The 25,795-nt window shown below is 49.6% G+C and overlaps 1 protein-coding gene across 1 annotated transcript in view; it reads left to right on the top strand.

Moving 5' to 3' along the window:
* CCND2 (cyclin D2) overlaps positions 1 to 16,091 on the top strand; it is a 28,296-nt gene extending 12,205 nt beyond the window's left edge. The window contains exons 4-5 of the mRNA XM_019961681.2: positions 1,159 to 1,307; positions 10,729 to 16,091. Of these exons, the coding sequence (XP_019817240.1) occupies positions 1,159 to 1,307; positions 10,729 to 10,878 (299 nt within the window). The 3' untranslated portion in view covers positions 10,879 to 16,091. The remainder of the gene's footprint in view (positions 1 to 1,158; positions 1,308 to 10,728) is intronic.
* The last annotated feature ends 9,704 nt before the right edge of the window (positions 16,092 to 25,795 follow it).

Below are 25,795 nucleotides of genomic sequence, written 5' to 3'. Positions count from 1 at the left end.
GGGGATGGTGGGGCAGGGCAGGGGGACGTGTCTCTCAGCATTCCCCCCCACCCAAACAAAGGGAGGTACAGCCCTCTGGGCACCCCCTGGACCATCCACCTGCACCCCCTGGCTTCCAGAAGTTGGTTAATTTGCTAGAAGTAGGGGTTGGGTATGCAGGTAGCGGGATGCAGAGATAGGCAGTGTGTGGACTGTGGTTCTGGGCTGAGGCCTGGGCACTGGGGGGTGGGAGGAAGGAGGCGGGGTCTCGTCCTGCCCCACCATTCCCTGCCAGCTGCTCCCACCCCAAGCCCCTGTGGGCCCAGGGCCACGAGCTGGCTGGCTCCTGTGCATTGTGAATGTCTGGTGGGGTGGGGGGAGCTAACGAGGTTTTTGGGCAGAGAAACACTGCTGTGACCCCATGTGAAGAGACCTACAGCAGAGAGGAGGGAGAGGCTGGCTTCGTCACCATCCAGGGGACAGAAGAGGCTCTGCACAAGTCAGTGCACAGCAGGCTCTGGGTGGAATGTTGTAATATACACCCCTCAAGAGGTGGAGATGGTGCACAGGCTAAGAAAAGAAGGCCAAGGAGAAAGACAGACAGCCAGGCCTGCTGTGCTCATGGCATTCAGCCAGGAGGGGTGGGGAGTGTGTGCCTCGTTGAGCCACCCAGCATGGTTTCTAAGCATGCCCGTGACTCGATGTAGACCTTGGAGTCAGCGATAAAAGGGCCTCCGTGGACAATGTTGATATGCTAGCAAGAGGGAGAAGCCATAGGTTAAGCTGTTTCTGCGGGTTCAGCCCAATGCTCAGGTTGGTTTTTTTTTTTTTTTTAATATTTATCTAGCTGCACTTGGTGTTCATCGTGGCACATGAACTCTTAGTTGCAGTAAGGTGCAGTCTAGTTTGCTGACCAGGGATCGAACCCATGCCCCCAGGATTGGGAGTGCAGAGTCTCAGCCTCTGGACCGCCAGGAAAGTCCCCTGTGCTGGGATTTGAATTGGGACGCAGGTCTTCCTTCCCCAGCAGCCCCCACCCCAGCCTTCCACTTTTTGGGTGGTGAATCACACGGGTTCTGATGCCTCTGAGGGACCAGGCGGCATTTGTGCTATCGTCTACCAAGCGGGGAAGCGCCCGTCTCCACCCTGTCCTGACCTCCCCACCTCTCGTCCCCACAGACTTCAAGTTTGCCATGTACCCGCCGTCGATGATTGCAACTGGAAGCGTGGGGGCCGCCATCTGTGGGCTTCAGCAGGATGAGGATGTGAGCTCGCTCACTGGAGACGCCCTGGTGGATCTCCTGGCAAAGATCACCAACACCGATGTGGTAGGTGGCCCCTGTCCCTCCTCCTGGCGGAGACCAGGCATCTTGTCTGTCCGCTCGGGGAAAGAGACAGTTGGTGGGATGATGATGTGTCAGAGGTTCTTTGTGGCAGCTGGCTTCTCTTTGCTGAGACCGTGGCCTCTGACATCATACAGAATTCAGCAGGTGAGGCTGCCTCTTCAGGTTTCAGCAGCCCGTGTGCCCTCAAGATAGAGAGGAGAACTTAGCAGGCAGATCTGAGGCGGGAGGGAGGCCGCTGACTGCTTTCCTGTATGGCCTGGGCTTCCCCGCGGGTCTGATTTGTTGCTCGTTTCCATTTATGTACAATCCCCAGCCTGCTTCTCCTCCAACATGGAGCCTTCTCGCCTGCTCACACACGCTGAGGCTGGCAGGCAGGGCCGGAGCGGGGGGCCCCCCTGCACCACAGGGCGTGGGAGAGGAGGGCCCCCCGCTCCTGTGAGGAGGTGTCCGCCTCCACTGACCTCTCAAGCCCTTGCGCCTGTCTCTCATTTCCCTTTAGTTCATTGTGATGATGGATTAAAAACCACTTTAAAAAGAGTTAAGTGCCATGCAAACGCAAGGAACTATTATTAGCTATAGATTTTTCCATTCTGGGTGCCCCGTGGACAGTTCAGAGGCTGTAACTCTGGTTGCCAGAATTTGAAGCTCCTTAGAAGAAAGAGAGGTTTGGAGGAGAAGCCAGGGTCCAGGGAGGCTCTTATTCAGCTGGTTGGAAATGACGGTCCTTAGAAGGTCCAGGCCAGGGTGATTCTACAAGGTTAGGGAGGTGGAGAGGTCGGGGTCACTGGCCTGGGACCGGAACCCAGAGGCTCTGACGCCCAGGCCTGGGAACCCTGCATTCCTGCCTGGCTGCAGCTCCTGGGATCTTTTTGTTTGAAAAAGGCCTTTGGCTTAAAGCAACCCGGGAGAGGGGTGTCAGCTCCGAGGCCTTCTCGAGTTACCATGGAGAAGCTTAAGAATGCAAGGGACTTCGTGATGACCCCCTCTGGATGGTCAGGGGGATTCTGAGCGCCCTGCTGGGGGAATATATTGAGTTACAAGGGAGAATGTGGTTTACCAGCCCGAGGCCGGTGCCTCCTCTGGCAGTGCTGGGCAGAAGGGGTAAATGTCAGCTCAGCAAAGGCTGAAGTTCTCTTGGCTTCCCCCCTCCCCCAGCCCCTCCTTAGATTTTTCCCCGACCTTTATTACCATCTCACGGAAATGGCACAGAAAGGGGTTCTCCTGGACTTGATTTTCAGATGCTCCAAACAGGCTTTTTTTTTTTTAACTTTTAATTTTATGTTTTAATTGAAGGATAGTTGCTTTACAAAATTGTGGTTTCTGCCAAAGTGGGTAAAAGAATCCACCTGCAATGCAGGAGATGTGGGTTCGATCCCTGGGTCAGGAAAATCCCCTGGAGGAAGACATGGCAAACAGGCTTTTGAAGCATGGTTTCTGAGGTGTAGATCGAAAAGACCCTCCCAGGCAGAATGCTTTTCGAATCCTCTAGAGGCAAATCTTAGAATTTATTAGGATTTATAGAAGTGATACACTTCCTTCCTTTTCTGAACGTCTCCTATTAAGGCTGCCTTGCCGAAAGGACTCCCAGCCAGCGTCAGACCAGCCCCTCCTCGACCCCCAGAGACAAAACATATCAGTGACAAGAGTTTTGACCCCTCTTCAGGCATTGTAACCTCCTGCAGATATTTATAGATACATCCTCACGGTCTGATGGCCCCACGGGGTCTCTAGCCTTTTCCCCCATCTCTCTGTCACCCCCTTAGTGGCTTCAGATGGACAGAGGTTGTTCCCAGGGTGTCACTGGAGCTCGTGGGCTGTGCCCGCGACCCAGTCTCTCACTTCATACTGGAGACGCTGCCAGCCTCTTTCAGACAGTATTTAGCCAGGCCATTCAGACTAGGTCAACTGAATGCAGCCCCAGCTTAAAGGTTCCTTCTAAAAAGGGCAGCTGTTGATGGAGATGGCGCACACATGTGCTTCAGTCTCACCAGTGGGTCTGGGGGTGTAACATTTTGGTGTGAAATCCCGAGCATGCGTGGACCAGGCTTTCAGAGAGCTGATGGAGACCCCAGGAATCCCCCGGCCTCACCTGGGATCCCCGGGGCCTGGCTCCCGCTCTCCTGGGGCATGTCTGTCCCCGTGCCTCGGCTGTTGTGTGTGTTTGTCCTTGGGCACTGAGTCCTCTCTCCCATCAGTCTGGATTCTCTGGAGGGCTCTTGTTTAAAACAATATTTAATAGAGGATATTTGACTTAATTTCAGTATCAAGTGTTCAAATATTAGTTGCTCAGTTGCGTTTGACTCTTTGCAACCCCGTGGACTGTAGCCCACTAGGGTCCTCTGTCCACAGAATTCTCCAGGCAAGAATACTGGGGTGGGTTGCCATTTCCCTCTCTAGGGAATTTTAATGTACAGTCGTTAAAAGAAATAGAAACAGTAGGGAGAAGTAACAGCAAATGCATCCGCTACTTGGGCTGATACCGGCATCCAGACTTGAACAGCACTGGCAAGTCCTGAATGACTGCAGTCTGGAGTCCCAGTTGGGAAAGGGTCCCAGGCGGTGCCCACACCCTGTGGGTGAGACTTCAGATTCCTGCTTTCCGGGCTCCCGCTCACGATCCCAGGTTGCAGATTGAGATCATTAGCTCTGGGTTTTCTTTAGCTTTTTTTTTTTTACAATGCTGTTTGTTTGACCGTGTGAGTCATAATCTGGAGAGTCCTTGGTGCAGGCTGTCACCTCGTGAGCAAGGCACAGACCCGAGACAAGCGTGGGAGAAGTCCGGGGGTGGGTGACACGTGGAAAATAAAAGATGAGCTTCCTGTCTTCAAGGAACTCAGCGAGTGTGTGCAGAATCAACAGTAAAGCACCTAAACTCCCAGCAGATGAAGAGCAAATGAATGGACGCTAAGCAGGCGTGAGGAACTAGAGGCATAGTAGGAAATCAGCCCGCAGGCAGGACTCTCTGGGCCTGGGCCTAACGTGAAACTCAGGGAAAAGCATCAAGTTTCATCACTTGATGATAGGAAATGTCCTTGGGACGGAGAAAGAAAATATGGTCTGTACATGCCGTGGTCTAGTGTTCACCCTTAAAAAGAAATGAAATTCCGACGTACGCTACAACATGGATGTGCCTTGGGCATGTAAAGTGAAATAAGCCAGATACCAAAAAGACCAAATATGATTCCACTTACCTAGAGTAATCGAATCCATAAGGACAGAAAGTGGGATAGAGGTTCCCAGGGACCAGAGGGTGGGGGACGGGGGAGAGTGGTTGTTGATGTAAAGATCTGGAGAGGGTGATGGTCACACACACAGCGAAGGAACTTAAAGCTAACACACTGCATTTAGAAGAGTTGAAGATGCTCAGTGTTAGGTGGCGTATACTGGGTTGGCCAAGGAAGGTCATTCAAGGCTTTCTGTAAGAGTGTATGGACAAACCCGAGTGAAATTTTTGGCCAACCCAATGTTTTGCCTTCACAAAAAGTTGTAGCTGTAGAGGTAGACCCTCGGACCACGCTGAAGGGCCCAGGGGTTTGCCCTGAGTCCTCCCACGGGGAAGCCAGGTGCTCCGACCACCTCGTGCCCCACTGGCCCTGATGCTCAGACAGCTAGGAAATTGGGGTGCACTAGCCTCTGACTCCAGAGTCCCCGAAGCTGTGTGTCAGCCCTGTGCACCTGGAGATCCCGGACCAGCTGATGGTAACCTCTCCCCATGGATTGTCAAGGATCAGGCTGCGGAAAGAGGGTCCCCTCGACTCCCCTACCCCAGGACGGCCAGACCCCCCTCTCCAGCTCCTTGGCTGGCGGCAGTGAGCTTTGATAGGAGGGACGCACGCGGCCGTAGAAAGCCGTGTTCTGTTGCTCGCTCTGGTTGCCAAAATAAACCGGAACGCCTCATGCCAAAGAGAAAGCTGAGTGAGAAGGCTGACGGTTTTACAGGGAATAAAAGTCTCAGAGGGTGGTGTATTTTAAGTAGTCTTTCCTTCCACTCATGAGGGTTGCTAAAAACAGACACCAGCCAGAGAGGCCGAGCTGGCTTTGGGGGACTGTCCACCGGGGCTTCCGTTGCCAGGGGTCTGCTTGCGAAGGGAGAACCGACTGGGCCACTTCCCTGGCAGAATCGGGGTTCCTCTTCCGTCCCCTCGGCATCCTGCTCTGCTTGGCGCCCGCCTTTATCTCCTTGTTCACTTGTCTATAGACTCTTGAACGAGACCCAACTTTGACTCAGTCCTTTCTCTCTGTATCCCCTGGCAGAGTCATCGGGGAATGATGCTGGGGTGGTGGGAGGAAGGGAAAGGGGACAAAGGGCTGGCAGGTGGATGTCAAGTGTGTTTCCCCTGCTCTGGTCTCCCCAGGTCTCTTGGAAAGTGAGAGAGGACTTAGCATGTCAGGGTCCCTCGAGTTTTACCTGGCTTTCTCTTAGAGCGAGTCACTTCGCTGTCACATGACACCAGTTCCCTAAATCCCTAATGAGCAAGTAGAATGGGGCTCACAGGCCTTGAAGATGTGAAGTTATCGGAAGATAGTTAACAGAACAGGTATAGACTCAAGTCATTTTGTCATTGTATATACCCTATTATACCTAGATTATACCAAAAGTCTGTTGCATTCTTTTGTTAAGATTTTCTTTTTTAATGTGGACCAGTTTTAAAGTCTTTATTGAGTTTGTTACAACATTGCTTCTGTTTTCTGTTTCGGTTTTTTGGCTGTGAGGCATGTGGGATCTTAGTTCCTGGACTAGGGATCGAACCCAGGTCCCCTGAATTGGAAGACTCTGTCTCAGTCTTAAATAGCTCCCAGAGAAGTTCCAGGACATCACTCTCCTAGGGTCGTCCTGGCATATTAGAATCCTGTTGTCAGTGGGTTATTACAAAACCGCACCTTCAGTGCCAGAGGCGATGCGATTAAGACTGGGCTTCCCAGGTGGCTCCATGTTAAAGAATCCCACTGCCAGTGCAGCCGACGCAGGAGATGGGGGTTCGATCCCTGGGTCGGGAAGATTGTCCTGGAGGAGGAAATGGCTACCCACTCCAGTATTCTTGCCTGGAAAATTCCACAGACAGAGGGGCCTGGCAGACTACAGTCTGTGGGGTCACACAGAGTTGGACGCAACTTACGTCATCTTGGTCCCCGGAGCCCTCGTGAGCACACCTTCTCCCAGAGACCCCTCTGTTCCCCAGACTTGTCTTTCGTGGACGGGACTGGGTCTGTGCGGTCAGGGGCCTCCTGAAGAGTGGCTGGAGGAAGGGAAAGCGGGGGCAGGGCGGCAGAGGAAGCAGAGTTGGAGCTGAGGCTTCCCTGCGCGCCTGCCTGATTTTCACTGCGGGCCTCATTTGGTATTCAAGGAAATAAGCCCAACAGGCTGCGAAGAAAGGAAGAATGAGATAGTTTCCTAAGTTGTCTGTGCCTGATTTGGCCGCGGGTCTGGGGCTCATTCAGCCCTTTGTCCCCCTGTTGAGTGCAGTGCGTGTGTGGTGACAATGCCCTGATGCAGCGACGCTGGGGGCCGATGGTAACAGTTCCGCAGCCCATTCACCGAGGCCGAAGAGGGTGCAGGGCGCGGGGCTGGAGCCAGCAAGCGGAGGAAGTCGGGGCCCGGGGGGACGGAGCCCGGCATCACAAACGCGGCTGTCAGGGCTCCGGGGCCGCGTCAGGCGGGGGGAGGGGGCCCAGCCTCGTGGGGCTGGAGGCCTGCCCGACCCCCAGCGCTGGGGAGTGCCACCTGTCCAGGCTGACAGACGAGCATTATGGCTCTCCTTCTAATCAGCTTAATTTGGGGCATCTCGACACAATGGCTGGTGCTTTTGGAGGCTGCCGAGGAGCAGAGGGCCCTGGGGCATCTTTTTATCCGAGGCACTGTTGCGGTGGGGTGGGGCGGGGTTGGGGGCGGGTGCTGGTTTCCAGGCCACTCTTGGGCTGTGTCTGCCTTTCCTGGAGATTCTCCGGTCTGTCTTTCCTTAGAGCCTGGAAGGAGCAGAGAGTTGCACAGGGAAGAGGGTTCTGGAATAGGAAGCTTGCCCTCTGAAGGCCAGGGTTAACTTCTGACTACATGTGACTGGGGGACGAGCCAGCTCCAGTTCGGTTCCCTAAGCTGGAAAGTGAGGGCCGCTGGCTGTTACAGCTCCCCCTGCCCCAGAGCCCCTGTTCTCAGATTCTGTAAGGATCTGCCTGTGTCACTCTAAGAACTCCGCCCGAAGACACACTGACATCACTCTTCAGCTTTGCCTCTTGTTCCCTTCAGACTCTGCAGCTTGTTCCCCCATCTATTTGTCTGTTGCCATCTATAGTCTTGGCCTCCTCCCTCTAGGCCACACCCTCCACCCTGGTCCCTGCTGGGGAGATTGAGAGCCCTTTGGGCAGGACTGGGTGGGGGTGCTGGTCTGCTGCAGGTAGGGGCACCAGCCCATCCTCCCTCCAACTTCACTTTCCAGCAGCTCACAGGAAATTCACAGCCTTAGGAAGTCCACAAAGGGGAAGGGCTCCTGCGATGCTGAAGGAAGATGTTAAAATGCAGGGAGTGGGGAATTCCCTGGATGTCCAGTGGTTAAGACTCTGCACTTCCACTGTGGAGAGCTCAGGTTCTAAGATCCCACATGCTGCATGGCCAAAAAAAAAATTTTAGGAAAGAAATGTAGGGCATGAGCTCTGTGCTCCAGGAAGAGGGAGGCCGATTTCTTACCTTTGTGCCTCCATCATAGGAGAACTTCAGCATCCTTTATGCAAAATGAGCTCTTGCCCTCAGATAGGTTTTCATCTCGCGGAGAGCGACAGATCCCACAGTTGAAACTCAGATGCTGTCAGCAGTGGAACCAGAGGAGGGTTAGATGTAGACCTCAGAGTGCTTCCCAGGAAGGGGGACAAAATTGACCCCTGAGAGCCTTCGCTTCCTGCTCCATCCTCATTTTTGCGGCAACTGCTACCGTCCTTCCTTTTCTCTCGAAGTAAGAAGTATCAAAGAGGAAGAGCTGGCCACTGTCAAAAGTGATTTACATTGACTGAAGGAAGGAGAGTCTGGGTTTTGTGTGATATATTTCTTGATTTTATTCAGGAAATCGTGAAAGTTTGGGGCTGCAAGTTAGGTAAATATGATGTTCGATGCCTGTGTTATCTTGAAGTCCTGTAGAAGTGACTGCCCGGTGTACCAGCCTGCCCCGAAGGACTTTCTCAGAACTGTTCCTTTAGGGTCTCAGGCTGCTGGGAGGGAAGCCTGAATACCAGGAAGAGCAGGCACCTGGGTGACCCCCAGGGAGACTGTCCATGGCCCCCTATCAAGCTGCTTAGCTCTCTGGAGCCGCATCCCTATGTTCAGAGGACCACCCATCTCAGCTGCTGGTGTGGCTAATGCAGAAATGATCACGGCATCCTGGGTTCATCATATTGTTGGGTGGCAGTTGCATTGACGCAGAAACAGAGTCTCGGAGGGAAGAAAGTCGACAGGGTTGGTGGAGAGCTGGTCCCTAGGGGACCATCCAGAGCAGTTTGGACTGTCCTCAGTTTTTGCCTTGTTAACCTGATGCAGAGAGTGAACTCATTGGAAAAGACCCTGATGCTGGGAAAGACTGAGGGCAGGAGGAGGAGGGGGCGACAGAGGATGAGATGGTTGGATGGCATCACCGACTCAATGGACATGACTTTGAGCAAACTCCAGGAGGTAGCAAAGGACGGGGAAGCCTGGCGTGCTGCAGTCCATGGGTTCGCAAAGAGTCTGCATCCCTGCTGAACGCTCCATCCCCGGTGCCCGTTCCGCTGTGCCCCTCACCTGTCTTGAGCAAATTCTCACTCGTACCTCATTTCAGAGAAACCTCAGGAATTTGTTCAGATTTCCAAGACTTCCACTTTGTAATGAATGATTAGGGCTTCATCTGGACATTGCAACTGATCCTCCCTCTGTGAGCGTCTCCTGAGCCTTACTTTACAAATGGGGAAACCAAAGACAGAGAAGGAGAATAACTCAGTGGTGCCCACAAGTCTGGTTGTGGGGACAGCAGATGCCACCTCCCTCTGTCCCTCTTCACTCATTCTGAGTGGTATTTCATATCTGCTCTCAGCGCTTGGGCTGGTCTCACTCCAGATGTTAATTTTCCTAAAAAGTTGTGGTTTAACAGCGTACGGTGGCTGAGAGATACAAAAGGAAAATGTCGGGGCATGGAAACTTTCCTGGGAGCTCCAACTTTATTTTAGATCTTTGGAAAATAGAGATAATGCTTGTGTGCTTGGCAGACTGCAACCTCTGGGCAGTGAAAATTGCATGGTGGAGCAAACACGGCGGGAACATACATGAAACTGTGAAAAGACCCAGGCAGAGTGGAGTTCACATATTTTCCATACGTTTACGAGAGTGCCAGGAAACCAGTCTTGATGAGTAGAGAGGTCGGGAGATGCTGAGTTGGCCAAAAAGTCCATTCAGATTTTTCCATAACATTTTACAGGAAAAGCCGAAGGAACCTTTTGGCCTACCCAGTATCTGCTATGAGCAGTGACTTCAGCTCACAGCCCGGTTGCTAGTGCCAACCACCGTCCCACCCTGATGACACCCATGAATTCCTGCTGTGTCAATGTCACCCAATTTAGAGGAGCTTCTGCATGGGGCTGACACACCCTGAATCTTCCCTACCAAATATAGACTAATCTCAAAGCAGTGCCGCAGCTTTTTCTTTTTGCTTTCTCCCCAATTAGACGGCTCAAGCGTCCAGAACTTTGCAAACATGCTGTTGTATTTTTTATGAGAGTTAAGGAAACGGTAAATAAGTGGAGAGACAAACTGGCTTGTTTCTGAGCCAGTGGCTCTGAGGCTCAGTGTAGTTGAGTCCATTCGCTTGTATCTGCCCCTCAGGTGGTCTAGTTCCGTCACACTATCTGGAGGGCTCACCTTCCCCTTTTCCTCCTTACCAGGCAGTGGCCCCAAGCAGGAAGCATCCCGCCGGTCCTTGAGTTACCAGGTCCTGCATGGCCGCAAATGGCCCCTCGCCTTGGCCAGCGCTGCCTGGGCTTCTGCTGAAGTGCAGATTCTGAGATGTAGTTGGTTCAGAGAGGGCTGAGAATCGCATTTCTAACTAGCTTCCAGGTGCTGCAGATGCTGCCGGCCTGTGGACCCCACTGGGAGTGGTTCCCCCGCCACCAGGAGGACGCACCTCCTTACATGTTGACTTTCTTTCTACTGGAAGCGGAGAAGGACATGGCAGCCCACTCCAGGATTCTTGCCTGGGAGATCCCATGGCAGAGGGGCCTGGCGGGCTGGAGTCCAGGGGGTCGCAAGAGGCGGAAACGACCTCGTGACTTAAACCACCACCACCTGCTGGAGTGTGGAGTTAGGCGGGCTCAAATCGTGTATGTTCTCTTTGTTGATTGCTCTGTGCCCTGTTGCCCTTGCTAACGGCTCTGGTCTCGATGCTTCTCCTTCTAGGATTGCCTCAAAGCCTGCCAGGAGCAGATTGAGGTGGTGCTGCTGAATAGCCTGCAGCAGTACCGTCAGGACCAGGGCGATGGATCCAAGTCGGAGGATGAGCTGGACCAAGCCAGCACCCCTACAGATGTTCGGGATATCGACCTGTGAGGATGTGGGGCGGGCCAAATGGGAGGGGTGCGTCCAATCCGCTCTCTCCTTCTCTCTGGTTGTATTTGGTTCTCTTACATTTTAGGATGAAACTTAAAAAAAAAAAAAATTCTGCCCCCACCTAGATCCTATTGAAAGATCTTTTAGAAGTGAGAGATAAAGGTCCTATAAAAACGAAATCATTACAAGCATTTGGTGCCTATTTGAAGTACAACAGAAGGGAATCCCTTATATATGCCAACAGTTACTGTTTGATGATGTTAAAAGTCATAGTAACATGCTTACAGGAAAACCTGCAGAGTAGCTAGAGAAAAATGTACGCCTGCACTATGGGAACAAGTTAGAGACTTTTTTTTTCATGTTATGAACTAGCACATATACACCCGTGGGGAATTTGGAAGAACTGCGGATGCCACGTATGGCAGGATTGGATTGCGAAGCAATGAACTTGAGAAGGAATTAGAAATAAAGGAGGGACAGGATGGGGAGGGAGTGACAAATAATCTCAGCGCGATCGAACCATTTTGGATGGAGAAGCGCCCGACTCCCAACCACCTGTTTGTTGCTAAGCGATGCTGGGTCTCTAGTGACAAGTCTTGCTGTCTGCAGTAGCTGCTACCTGAAAGAGATGTTCTGTTCTGCCCGTTGGACACAGGTGATTGGATCCTGGGTTTCATGTTTTTCAATACCTTGCTTCTTCTTCCAAACTTGGTTCGTTGCGGACACCACCCCATTTTTATCTTAAAGGGGCAATCTAGCTATGGGCCATCCCCCAAACTCCGTGAAATGGAGGCAGACAGAGCCCCAGGGTGGGATCTAGAACTTTTTTTTTTCCTCCTGAGGTGTTCAAGAGAGTAATGCGACCTTGGCATCCCTCATTAGGAAAAAAAAAAAACCTAATTTTTTTTTGGTGCTGATTGGCATGTCCGGTCCACAGGTGAGCATTGGTATAAACCATTCCATTCGAAAAGCACTTTGAAAAATTGTTCCCGAGGGGGTAGATGGATTGGTTTATGCAAATCATACAGAGCAGAGGCCTCCTTCCTCCTCCTGTGTCCCCTCCCCTCCTGCCCCCCGCCCCCCCCCCCGAGTCAGGTTGCTGTCCTGTATCCGACACTCTCTGGGTTCCCCTCCGGGGACTCAAAAGACACATCCCCTTCCGCGAAAATCCCTATGACAACATTCCTAAAAGCAGAGATCTGTAACCATTTTGATGGCACACAAGGATCTTAATTCCCACCTCTGTACTTCCCCTTTGGACATGGAAAGAAACATGATTGCTGGTGCAAAGACAGACAGCGGGGCATCCGTGTGACATTTTGTTCCCGTTTCCGTTGAGTTTCTTTTGTTGTTGATTTCATTGCAAAGTTGCATTCAGCGTACTTGAACTTTTTTTTTCCTCTCCACGTCTTAGAGGCATTCAGTTAGCAGAGAGGTTGAAGCACCAACTTTTTTTTTTTTTTTTTTGCACAATTATAATTGACAGGTAATGAAGCTATTAAAATATTTGCCTTTTTAAGTAAAAAAAAAAATAAGATCAGAACAGGGCTACTCTGAAGAATTATTTTATACGCAGATTCTGCCTTGTTTCATAGTATTGAGGGTTTAAGATGGAGAAAAATCTAAGGGGTCTCTTATTTTTCATTTTATTATGTTCAGTTTTTTATTATTTTTTTTTTTTTTGCGCTGCTAAGAAGCTAAGATCATTCATCGTTATCCACATTAACAGTACCTAGCTGTAATGTTTCACCGAGTGTGCTGCTATTATATAAACATTTTTATAATATATTATTTTACTGCTTAAATTTCCAAGTCCTGAAGTAGTTGGTTGAGATAGGAGTTCTTCGTACTGGAAAAGCCCTCTTCCATACATAGTGTGTTTTCTTCTGGTTGCGTATTCATGGTTTTTTTTTTTTTTTTTTCCCTCTCTGATCACATCCTTCAAAGACAGAGTATTCTTTACCTCAGGTTTACTGGACAAAATCAATAGCTACGAAAGAAAATGGTTCACATTTTTGTTCTCATTAATACCTCACAACCGTACAGTTTCTGCTTGGGAGCCCATCAGTTAGGGAAGGCGGAGGGGGGAAGGGGCCACAGCCTCTCCCTGATGGAAGGTGGGGGGCTTGACCCCAGGGTCTCATGCCCAGGGACCTCTTCAGTGCTGAAGGTCATCAGGCTTCCATTCTGACTCCGGTATCCTCATCATGATGGAAAAAATGCAATTGGACCAAGGGATTTCCCCTCCCCCGCAAGGCCGACACACAGCGCTGAGTGATGCGGTGTGCTGGGCACGCAGCATCTGCACTTGGGTTCCAGCCATTTGAACAGGCTGTTTGTTCAGAGAGCCTTATCAGGCGGGCCTTTCTAAAGCACACCTGCTTCCAGTTCTCCTTTCACCTGGGAAGTTTCCCTTCCTTCAGCATGTTTCTCTCTCTGGCAAGTTTCTCTTTTCCTGGACGCTGGCAGCCCCTTGGGCCCCCCCCTTCAGGACGATTTCAGAGGGTTTCCTAGGTCTGAACCTGCGGCAGGCAGGGTTGCCATGGGAACTGCTCCCACCTGTCTGGCCTGTGACAGGCAAAATGCTGGGGCAAGGGCGTGGTCCTCGCTGAGTGGCACTGAATGGTTTTCAGGTTTTAAATAGTGCGCTGAATTGGCATGATCGGGAAAACGGGTCGGGGTGAGTATCGGATCGGTGGTTGAAGGCAGGTGGGCAGGCTGCTTCTGCCCAGAGATGGAATCCCAGGTGAGTCAGGCTCCGTTGACGTGGGTTAGAAGGGTTCAGGACTCGGTGAGTTATGTGATCCTGAGATGCTCAGGATTCCTGGTGGGCCAGTGGGCAGTGAATTCTGAGGTTTGGGGGAGAAAGGCTGAGCGGCCTGTGTTTTATCAAGAGGCCATCCCGCGTAGGCCGTTCTTCTGGGCCCCAAGGTCGGGGGGAGTCTGCGTGGTGGAGAAAAGCATGAGCCCTAGAGTTCTTGAGAGTCTTGGAACCTAAAGAGAAAGGGAGGTACAGATCCCTCTAACAGTGACCAGCTGCTCAGCTCAAACAGAAGCAGCGAGTGAGAGAAATAAGGAAGGATACAGGCCAACAGACTCCCCCCGCAGTCTCTCACTCTCCACTTTCCCTGGAGCCCTAGGGGTCCCCGGGACCTTCTAGCTTTTTCTCCTTTTCCTCCTCGTGCCTAGTGTTGCAGCTAGGAAGGGTGCTACGTAGTTTCTGCTTTCCTGCCTGCTTCTTCCTTAAACAGAAGACGGGCCCAGGCATTGTTGAACTGTCTCGTGCCCTCTCCTTGGATCTTGGATCTTGGTTTCCTCGGTAGGAGTTTCTGTCCCAGAGGCATTCAGGTGCATTTTTTTTTTCTCCTCCCGTGAAGGAGGTTCCAAACCTATTCTGGTTTTTTTCCTACCTTGTTGTCATTGTATCTCTCCTTTACTTTGTTCTCTTTTATGTTTTTCTTTTCTTTTCTTTTTTTGGTTGTTTGTTTTTCTCCATCAGTGGGGACTGATTGTTCCCCTTGCCGGCCAAATTTTGTTCCTTCCCCTGTTTTGGCCAAATCCTAGGGGGTGAAAATCCTCGTATGCCAAAAATATATGCTGAGCATAAGTCAGTTCCACGTGGGTTGTCCATCGCAGCCGAGAAGCCTGCAGGTGGGGGCAGGGGATGGGTGCCTCAGCAGACTGCACCCCCCCTTCCAGCCGAGAGAAGGGGCTTCTGTCCACGGAGGCTGTCCTCTGGAACTGTCCCGACCCCACTGAGCAGCCAGTGTTCCCCAGCCAGGTCCCCCTTGGTCTGTGGGTTGTTTGGAGGCCCTGCTCTGCCTCCTGTCCTCACCTGAGTCGGGCACGTGTGACTCGGGAGGGGCGGCCCTTGGCTGTAGGCATCAGGGTCTTCCCTTCCGAGGAGGCTGCTGCCCACCCCCAAGGGCCCCAGGAGCCCTGGGACTGCCCGCTGAGGAGGACGGCAGGACTGGATGACTTTTTCTCAAAGAGGGCAGCAGACTGTTCTCCCCACAGGCCATGGGGGGACAGGGCTGGGAGAAGAAATAGACGTGCACCTTATATCATGTAAATATACTGATTTTTCTAGTTCAAGAAAGAATTATTGGTAGAGTGGGAACGGGAGATAAGAATGAGCAGGAAATCTTGAGTAAGCCAGCTGGCTTTTAAGCCAAAAGGGTTCCTCCGTGTTTATCTTTGAGACAGTCCAACCCCAAGAATAGCTTTAAAAGGGAAATCAGTGCTGAGACGGTGAAGTCCCTTACCCAACACGCGCCCTGTAGCTTTAGAATGAACGCAGGCTCCTCAGCTGTGGGCTCGGCATGGTTCCCGTCACCCGTTGGTGTGAAACAAGGCGGGAAATTCATTAGGATGTTTATGGCTTCTTCATCCCACCCAGCTTTTCCTGGTTCTGGATTCTAAACAACCCAGAACCATCTCTTTCCTCCGGTGTCTCTGCTTCTAGACTTGCGTGGGCCCTCAGACCCGTTTCTTGGCTTGGGTTTCCGGAAGCCTTCGGCAGACTTATACACGCATGCTCTTGCTGTCACATTTATTCCTTTGCCTGCAGCCTTCTTTGGGGGGAAAAAAGTGCCTTACTGACTGTAGCCATTACAGTAGCCAGTGTATTTTCACAGATGCCTATCCTTTTTTTTTTTAAACAGTTCTCTCTCTCTTTTTTTTTTTTCTTCTTAGTTCTATTTCTTACTGCTCACCACCTCTGAAATCCCCAGCGTGTCACGGGGCCATTGGATTTTTTCCATTATGTTCATTACCCTTGTACCATGTACCTCAGATCTCTCTCTCTCAGTTACAGTTTCTCGTCTTGGACTTTCTTTTATTATTATTATAATTTTTTTTTTTTTTTTTTGCTTTAAACGAGTGTGATGCCATATCGAGTCAATGTTAATCTCTCACCATGTACTCTATAAGAGGTGTGGGTGTTTATTTGGTCGGCGTGCAAGCAAGTGCTAACGCAGCATGATCAGTATACACGGAAGGTTTTTAGGAAGTATGGGAAAAAAAATGTTGTATTGGCTATGATGGTGGCATGGTATAGTCAAGCTGCCTTTTCTGAGGTCCTATCTTTTCAGTGTTAAGTGATTTTTAAAAATAATAACCTGTTTTTCTGACTAGCTTAAAGATGGATTTGAAAATGGTTTTGGATGCAATTAGATTATGCTATTTGGACAATAAACTCACCTTGACCTAAAGTCTCTGGCTCTTTGACTTATTTTTTAGACCAGCAGTCCTCAGTGTGGAGCACAACCTTCTCGGGTCAGAACTCTTGGCCATAGTTGGTGTTGGGGTAAAATGTGGATCCTAACCTGAAGGCTCATTTAGGTCTGTCACTTGGGTGCAAGCCATTGATGGCCTTCTAAAAACAACAACAACAGCAACACTTAAGGATCACCCAGGCACCCCTCTTGTAAAAAACTGGAGCCTCAGACCGCTTTCAAGAGGTGCGTCAGTCACTGCTATCGTGACTGACCTCAGATGCTGTCCCCTGATTATTGCCAGCTCTTCACTCCTGGGTCTGAGTGAGCATCTTCTGGCTTCTGAGGTGCCATCTCAAGATTGTGTGTGTGTGTGCTCAGTCGTGTCCGACTCTTAGTGACCCATGGAATGTAGTCTGCCAGGCTCTTCCATATATGGGATTCTCCAGGAAGAATACTGGAGTGAGGAGCCATTCCTGTCTCCAGGGGATCGTCCCAACCTAGGGATGGAACCTAGGTCTCCGGCATTGCAGGCGGATTCTTTACCGACTGAGCCACCAGGGAAGCCCCATCTCTAGATTGGGTGGGGTGTGTCCATGGAGAACTGACCACTGCAGCTTTCCTGGTTGCTTCCCACTCTTCATGGCTCCTACCTGATTCTTGATTCTCTCTCTCTATCCCTCCCTTGAGGACTGGACTACCACTATCTTGGAGGAAAGGGTGGGGAGGCAGAGCCTGGGAAAGGGGTGGGAATGGCCACCCTTAAACGAATTGCCAGTTGCTCCATGACCTCAGAAACTCAGACTAGCCTCTTTCCCAAGAGTGATGGGTCACGCCCGTTGCTGTTGCTGAGAAAATTCATTTTCTCTGTAGTTCCCTGTCTCTTTCAAAGTCAGTCGATAAAGAAGATGTGGTGCATATATATACAATGGAATATTACTCACCTGTGAAAAAGAAGGAAACTGCCATCTGCAGCGACATGGTTGGACCTAGAGATGATCATACTAAGTGAAGTAAACCAGACAGAAAGACAAATACCATATTGTATCACTTACATGTGGGTTCTTTAAAAAAGGAACTTGTGCACAGAACAGAGACAGACTCAGATTTAGAAAACAAAGTTATGGTTACTAAAGGGGAGAGATGGTAGGTAGGGATAAAGTAGGAGGTTGGACTTAAGGTACAGATACATGTCTGTATGTTATAAAACAATTAACAAGGGCCTATGTATGGCACAGGGAGCTCTATTCAATACGCTATATGGGAAGAGAATCTGAAAAAGATAAAGGTATAACTGAGTCACTTTGCTATATACCTGAAACTAACAGCATTGTAAATCAGTTACACTCCAACATAAAAATTTCTAATATGAAAATTTAAAAATGTGAATTTCTATGGGGGTTAAACAATAAAATGTTAAAGGAAATAGAGCTGTAGAGACAGAAAATAATAACCTAGTCTCTAAGGGGGGAAAAAGTCACTTTAGGCTATTTTCCAGTTTAATTCTGACCCCAGTTGCAAGCAGGAAGGGTAACAGTGGTCATGGAGGAACAGTCCGGATGAAGACATTTCGTTGTTATCCCCTAGTAACTCCACTCCACAGGATGCTTCATCTTAGAAGCACTCTAGAAGTTCCCCTTGTCTCTGTCTGCCGTGGACTACCAGTGTTCTTGGAGGAAAGCAGGCATAACTTTTTCTTGGGTTTCTGCCTAGTGGCGTCCGCTGGGCCTCTCGGGAGTTTCCAAGACCTCTTTGGTTGGTTGTTGCTCTTAACCATCCTTGGAATCCTCTTCTGCACGACAGTGCAGCCAGGTCCCTCCCTCCCTTCCCCTCCCCCATCTGTGCCCCGCACTGCTTGTGCCCTGTCTGTTAGTAACACTCCGGCACCTCTCCTCCCAAATACCGTCCAGTTGCTGCCGGCTTCTCCCTTTCGGGGCTCTGGGTATTGAAGGTGGGAAGGAAGCCGAAGCCTCACCCTGCACAGCTGGCTTGGGATCCATCCACTGGCCCCGTCACACACATTTTCAGACCCACTTCATCTTACACTTGGAAAATCTCAGACTTTAAACATCGTGAACACCGATGTTGCTGCTGCTGCTAAGTCACTTCAGTTGTGTCCGACTCTGCGACCCCAGAGATGGCAGCCCACCAGGCTCCTCCATCCCTGGGATTCTCCAGGCAAGAACACTGGAGTGGGTTGCCATTTCCTTCTCCAATGCATGAAAGTGAGAAGTGAAAGTGAGGTCGCTCAGTCATGGACTGCAGCCTACCAGGCTCCTCCGTCCATGGGATTTTCCAGGCAAGAGTACTGGAGTGGGGTGCCATTGCCATCTCTGGAACACCGATGTTACCCTCATGAAAAGGATGCAAGGGTTCTTTCTGCAAGTGGAGCAGAGATGTCAAAATCCCAGGTCTTTTGTTTCTGCTCTAGGGACTTCCCTGGCGGTCTAGTGGCTAAGACTCCGCACTCCCAAGGAGGGGGCCCAGGTTCAATCTGGGTGCCCCCTGTAAGACCCAGATGTTTTGGTCTTCCCGGGTGGCTCAGACAGTAAAGAGTGCCTGCAATGCAGGAGACCTGGGTTTAATCCCTGGGTCAGGAAGAGTCCCTGGAGAAGGAAATGTCTACCCACTCCAGTATTCTTGCCTAGAAAAATCCCACGGACAGAGGAGCCTGGCAGGCTACAGGCAATGGGGTCACAGAGTCGGACACGACTCAGTGACTAACACTTTAACTTTGTTTCTGCTTTAGGGAGAACTTTTCTAACAACTTTGCAGAGATCTGGGGCTTTGAGTCGGGATACAGAGGTCACACCAAAATGAAAAGTTCCAGTTGCCCAGGTAACACACTCAACCTGCTGCCGTGAGGAGAGTGTTCAGACCTGAGTGTTACACCGGATCATTTCTGCCTTGTCCTTACAGCAACAACGGCAGCAAGAATGGTGGTGACAGTGGGTGTGAAGATTCAGCGTGTCTCAAAGAGCTGACCAGCCACGGCCAGCGTGTGTGTGTGCAGGGCCAACTACACTTGGCCTTCAAGGAGAAGCAGAGCAGACGTAACCCATGCTCTCCGGTTTAGGAGGTTTTCCATGAGACCCCTGAGGCGGCACAGAGCTCTGATGGCAAACGCCGATGCCCTGGGTGGCTCCGGGTGCTTTCTGACAAGATGGTTGGGTTTGCTCAAGCAAATGAGTTTTAGGAAAATACATACAGCCGGCCTTTCTGAGCTTTATTGCTTGGGCTCAGGGATGTCCTGCTGTTGAGGGGCAGATTCCGTCAGGATCCAATCAGACAGGCAGACAGAACTGGGCGGCCTGAGAACACAGCAAGACAGTCCCAGGGCCCTGCCTCAGCATCCCATGGGAACTTGGTGTCTATGCTTATCCAAAACACTGCTTCCATTTCACTGGTGGTGACTTGCTCTGACTCTGGCTTTTGCTCCAGGTGGCTCAGTGGGTGAGGAGTCCACCTGGAGAGACGCACGAGACACAGGTTCGATCCCTGGGTGGAGAAGATGCCCTGGAAGGCAAGGAGGGCATGGAAACCCACTCCAGTATTCTTGCCTGGAGAATCCCATGGACAGATGAGCCTGGTGGGCTACAGTCCATGGGGTCGCAAAGGAGTCAGACACAACTGAGCAACTGAGCACTCAAGCTGGGCCCCCGCCATCCTCTGGCCTTGGTGGGTATCAACTTCCTGGGAAGTCCGCTAGGTGGCACTAATGCCATGGGCGGGAGCAACTTGCAGAGAGAACCTTGGCAGACAGGTATAGGGCGACACCTCCCTCCCACAGGTGAGCAGAACTGGCAGCTGCCTCCCCAGCCTCTCTCAGCACTGCTGCCTTCTGACTTCTCCTGGGATGGGCTGGTGCTATTCATGACTTCTTACCGTTCTTCTCAGTGTCTAATTTGGAGATGCAAAAAGTAATTTATGGACCAAATCCAGCCCTTGGGCATGTTTAGCTTGACTCCCATCGCGACTTATATTCATTGGAAATATTGATGCTGAAGCTCCAGTACTTTGGCCATCTGACTCAAAAAGTTGACTCACTGGAAAAGACCCTGATGCTGAGAAAGATTGAAGGCAGAAGGAGAAGGGGTCCACAGATGGTTGGATGGCATCACCAACTCAATGGACATGAATTTGAGCAAGCTCCGGGAGATGGTGAAGGACAAGGAAGCCTGGTGTTCTGTAGTCCATGGGGACACAAAGAGTCAGACATGACTTAGCGACTGAACAATGACAACTCAGCCCAGAGAATCTTCCTGGTCCAGGGGACAGGGAAGATCTCATCACAGTCTCCCAAGCCCTTGCTTATGTCAAGATTATTTTTTTATCCTCCAAGGAGAGATGGTCATTTCCTTGGCCTCTGGCACCTCCTCTTCCCTAAAAAGAGGACATGGGATAAAGAGCCAAAAAATGCAAGGGAAAAGTGCTGGAGCTAAAAACACTGATTACCATCTCAAAGGTATCCTGCTGTCGACAAGATAACCTGAACCCTGCTAGGGCTCATGCTGTTCTCAGCGTAGGGTCCCTCAACAATGGAGGCCTTGACGTAGGGAAAGTGCTCTCAGCTCGTGTGGGTTTCCGTTTGTGGCAGGGCTCAATGAGTCTGGACAGCTCAGTCAGTACCTTCCTGGAAAGTCTTGATGCGTCAGATGTTTTGACAGCAATCACTCACTTCTATCTCAGAGTCAGAATGAAGAGTCTACGGGGGACTTCCCTGGTGGTCCCCAGGTTAAGATTGTGTCTTCTAATGCAAGGGGAGAGGATTGATCCCCGGTCTGGTAACTAAGGTCCCACATGTCGTGGAGTGTGACCAAAAATTAAAAAACAAAACCAGAAAAAAGGGTAGGGAAGATCTGCTTCAATATGGTACTTCCTATGGCCTTACCCGCTCCACATCCTAAATCTTTCCAGATACGAGGGCCAGGAGAACAGGATTGTAGGGTCTTCCTGAGCACTCTTCCTGGCTCTAGGGGAACCTTCCCAATCAAGACCCAATACTCCAGTGCCTGGAGTGTTGCTGACAGTGTTGTACATTTATTCATTTCCTGCAGATTGTCACAGTGACAGGAAGGGTCAGGATGGCGTAGCAGAGAGGGCATTTCACTTAAGCAAGAGGCTCTACATTTGAATCCCAGGGCCGTTGCTTGTTAACTGTCAGATGCTGGATTATTAAAGGGATTACACGAGGTAGTGTAGGTACAACACCTAATACTGTAAGTTTCAAGCAGTGTGTGACCATAGCCCTTCCACATCCACAGGTTCAACCAAAGATCGAAAATATTTGAGAAAAAAATTCCAGCAAGTTCCCTAGTGGCTCAGACAGAGAAGAATCTGCCAGTAGTGCAGGAGACCCGGATTTGATCCCTGGGTGGGGAAGATCCCCTGGAGAAGGGAATGGCTACTCACTCCAGTATTCTTGCTTGGAGAATCCCACGAACAGAGGAGCCTGGCAGGCCACAGTCCATGAGGTTGCAAAGAGTTGGAAACGACTGAGTGACTTACACTCCTAAAAAGCAAAGTTTGAATCTGCAGAGTGCTGACAGCTATTCACAGAGCTTTTACATTCTGGGTATTCTGAGTAACCTAGAGATGACTGAAAGTGTCTGGGAGGATGTGCATAGGTTACCTGCCAATCGTATATGGTGCGTTATATACGCACCATCGTATATAAGGGACTTGGACATTCACAGATGGTGGTACCCAAGGAAGGTCCTGGAACCAGTTTCCAGTGGGCAGTGACTGTATATGCAAACACATTAAGTACCTTGTCAACTATTTTTAAAGGCGTTATGAATGCAAATGTTAACTTTCCAAAAGGGCAGAGATGACGGGAGGTATCGCTTGCCTGTAGATCATGATAGAAGAGACTGCTCTGATCCACAACAGTGAAACCATAAGCGTTTACTCTGTCCACAGTATCCCCTTCATTCTGCTGCCCTTCTCCCAAACATCAGTGAACTTGGGCTTAGGCAAAGTTCTCTCCCCCACTAAGTGACAGGCTATCAGGCGAGGCATGAAAAGGGATTACTGGATACATGTATTCAAATAAAGGGGAGTTCCCCAGAAGCAGGCTCCTTCCACCATCCATCAGTAGAAAAGCCGTTTGACTGGCAGATATAATTTTTTGGAAGCAGCAGTAATGGCGAACTCTGGGTGACAGATGTCAGATGTTGACAGAGTGACTGCCAAAACAAATCTCCTTGCATCTTCAGATATCAAGCTGATGGAGGACTGGGCACAGTTGGACTGGCAGCCCCTTCCTGCTTGGATCACTGCTCACATTATTATTTCTCAGTCGCCGGACAAAGCAGATGGTTTACCATGTATTTGTGACTTGTTATTGGCCTTGAAGTTCTGTTCTTCCATCAGGGTACAGCATGTAATCAATTATGACAGTGGGTGGTGTAAAAAAAAAAAAAATCCCTGCCAATAAAAGTCCCAGACTTTCTCTTTTATTACATTTGCATAAACCCTGACAATTTCCAACTTAAAAGCCAGAGGAGCAAAAAGCAAAGTCATGGTGTTAAAAGTACAGTAACTGGGATAATTGAAAAAGCACCAAATTTTAGTTGGTTCTGAAGACTCTCGTTAGTTTAGACTAATATCTGATGTCAGCTTGGTCCATTTTGAGTCTTCAGCTCAAAATCTTCTCATCTCTATTTTGGTGAGTCTTTAAAAACATTTTTTCTTTCTTTATTTTTTTAGTTGCTCTGGGTCCTCGTTGCTGATCATGGGCTTTCTCTAGTTGTGGCGAATGGGGGTCCTCTTCGTTGCAGTACATGGGCTTCTCATAGCAGTGGCTTGTCATGTTGCCAAGCTCTAGGCGTGCAGACTCAGAAGTTGTGGTGCACGGGCTCAGTTGCTCAGGAGCACGTGGGTTCTTCCCGGACCATAGTGAAGAGTTTTCTCTTATGCTTTTTCCTCCCCCGCCCCCCCTTTATTCTTTAGGAGCATGATTTTTGTGGATGACAAATGTTGATTGGGCTTCTGCAACGTGACTGTCACATTCCAGGCACGTGTAAGAGAACAAGGGAGTCCCTTCCTTAAAAAAAAAAAAAAACAAACAAACCCAAAACCCTACATTCCAGCATATAACAAAACAGAAATGGATTTATACATCCAGAGGGCAAACAGGCGGCAAAATGGCGGTAGTGGAGGAAACAAATAGGTGAGAAAGATTAGGAATTACAAACTTCCAGCTGCAAAATAAATGAGTCAGCGGGTATTACAGGTTCAGTGTGGAGAATACAGGTGACGTGTTGTAACCACTTATCCTGGTGATCATTTTGAAATGTGTCAAGCCACTATGTTGTAACAGGAACTAACATAGAGTTTTAGGTCAATTATACTTCAACAACAAATCCATGGAGGGGGGAGATCAGATTTGTAGTTACTGGAGGTTGAGGAGTGGGGAAATTGGATGAAAGCAGTCCAAAGGTACACACTTTCAGTTGCAAGATAAATAAAATTTTGTCTCTAAGTCATGTCTGACTCTTTTTTGACACCATGGGCTGTACCCTGCCAGGCTTCTCTGTCCATGGGATTTCCTAGGCAAGAATACTGGAATGGGTTACCATTTCCTCTCCAGGGCATCTTCCCGACCCATGGGTCGAATGGGTGTCTCCTGCAGTGGCAGGTGGATTCTTTACCACTGAGCCACCTGGGAAGCCCTGCTGCTGCTGCTGCTGCTGCTGCTGCTGCTGCTGCTAAGTCGCTTCAGTCGTGTCTGACTCTGTGTGACCCCAGAGATGGCAGCCTATCAGGCTTCCCTGTCCCTGGGATTCTCTAGGCAAGAACACTGGAGTGGGTTGCCATTTCCTTCTCCAATACATGGAAGTGAAAAGTCAAAGTGAAGTCACTCAGTCGTGTCCGACTCTAGCGACCCCATGGATTGCAGCCCACCAGGCTCCTCCATCCATGGGATTTTCCAGGCAAGAGTACTGGAGTGGGGTGCCATTGCCTTCTCCACTGGGAAGCCCTAAGATAAATAAATACTAGAGATGTAATGTACAACATGATAAAGATATAAACACAGCTGCAGAGAGTAAATCCTAAGAGTTGTCATCAGGAGAAAAGCCTTTTTTTTGCTACAATTTTGTGTCTCTAAGATGATTCTTTCAGGAAAAGAAACAATTTCGAACTTGATTGATAATCACTAGAGTTTTACTGGACTTCCCTGGTGACTCAGATGGTAAAGAAGCTGCCTGCAATGCGGGAGACCCGGGTTTGATCCCTGGGTTGGGAATATCCCCTGGAGTAGGAAATGGCACGCCACTCCAGTACTCTTGCCTGGAAAATCCCATGGACAGAGGAGCCTGGCGGGGTACAGTCCGGAGGTCGCCAAGAGTCAGACACGACTGACAGCGACTAACACATGACATGACAAGATGAGGGATATTCACTAAACTTTTTGTGACAGTCATTCTGTGATGGGTATAAATTACATCATTATGTTGCACACCTTAAACGGATAGAGTGCTGTATGTCCATTATATCTCGGTAAAACTGGAAGAAAAAGTAAACGAATAAGGAGAAAGCGGAGGGAGGGGACTGCAGGCTGGAGACACAAGTATCTGTGCACTGGGTAGGATCAGTGAGGAGACTGCATGGTGGAGAACAGAAGAGGACCAAAGGCATACCCCACGGAGACCTGGACACACGCTGTACGGGGGGCGTGGTCCACACGCTAAACACTCACATGTCCCTCACTTTTCCTGCCACCTTTGCAGTTAAGGAGGGTCCTGTGAGTAGCTTCGGACACTGAATGAAGTATCTAAAAACTGGTTCAACACCCTCAATTGTTCTCACTTCCTGCCCTGGTTATTGTGAATCCATGTAAGGAGGTCATTGTTAACCGTTACCTTAGGACTTTGTGGAGTAAAGCCCCTTCCTGATCCATGTCAGACATGTAGCATGAGAGAGAAAACTTTTATGTAGTAAGCCATGGAAACTCCAGGATTAATTTGTTACCATAACTTGGCCTATCCTGACTAATTCAGAATTCTATCATATGAGTTGCCACAACAAAGCATCCTTTTTTATAAAAAACAAAACAAACCAGCATGTTATTTTATATGTTGTCAACAAAAGCTTATCAGTGGTAATTTCCAGCTTATATCTAAACAAAGTTTAAATGAATTCCTTGTTCATTTTATAAACTGTAGGGTAGTCTCTGAACTCTTGAACGAATAACGCAGAATAATGTCCATTCTTTCAAAGAGTCTCATTTTTCAACTGTTTTTTTCCTGATTCTCAACGTTTTTGAAAACATACATGGTTTTTATAGGTAGTTCTTGGATAATCAAACATTTCATATTATTTTAATTTTCTAAATTTTTCCAAAACAATTCTCTCCTCTTATAAAGCTAATTTTTTTAGATGTTTGATTTGACAAATGAATGCAACTCTGAACACAAGGACAAATGGAAATTTATAGCCAAGGGTGGGCTACCCGGAGGCTCAGGGGAAAAGAATCTGCCTGCACTGCAAAAGATGCAGGTTCAATTCCTGGGTCGGGAAGATTCCCTGGAAAAGGAAATTAATTACACCCTACTCCAGTATTCTTGCCTGGAAAATTCCATGGACCGAGGAGCCTGGCGGGCTACAGTGCATAAGATCACAGAGTCACACACAGCTGAGCACACATGCATAGCCAAGGGTGCAGGGTGAAGGATAGAATAGAAAATGAGGTAGAG

The sequence above is a fragment of the Bos indicus genome, chromosome 5, assembly GCF_029378745.1.
Source record: "Bos indicus isolate NIAB-ARS_2022 breed Sahiwal x Tharparkar chromosome 5, NIAB-ARS_B.indTharparkar_mat_pri_1.0, whole genome shotgun sequence".
Lineage (NCBI taxonomy): Eukaryota > Metazoa > Chordata > Mammalia > Artiodactyla > Bovidae > Bos > Bos indicus.
Note: the sequence above shows the minus strand (reverse complement) of the source record. Positions and strands in the feature narration are given on the sequence as shown.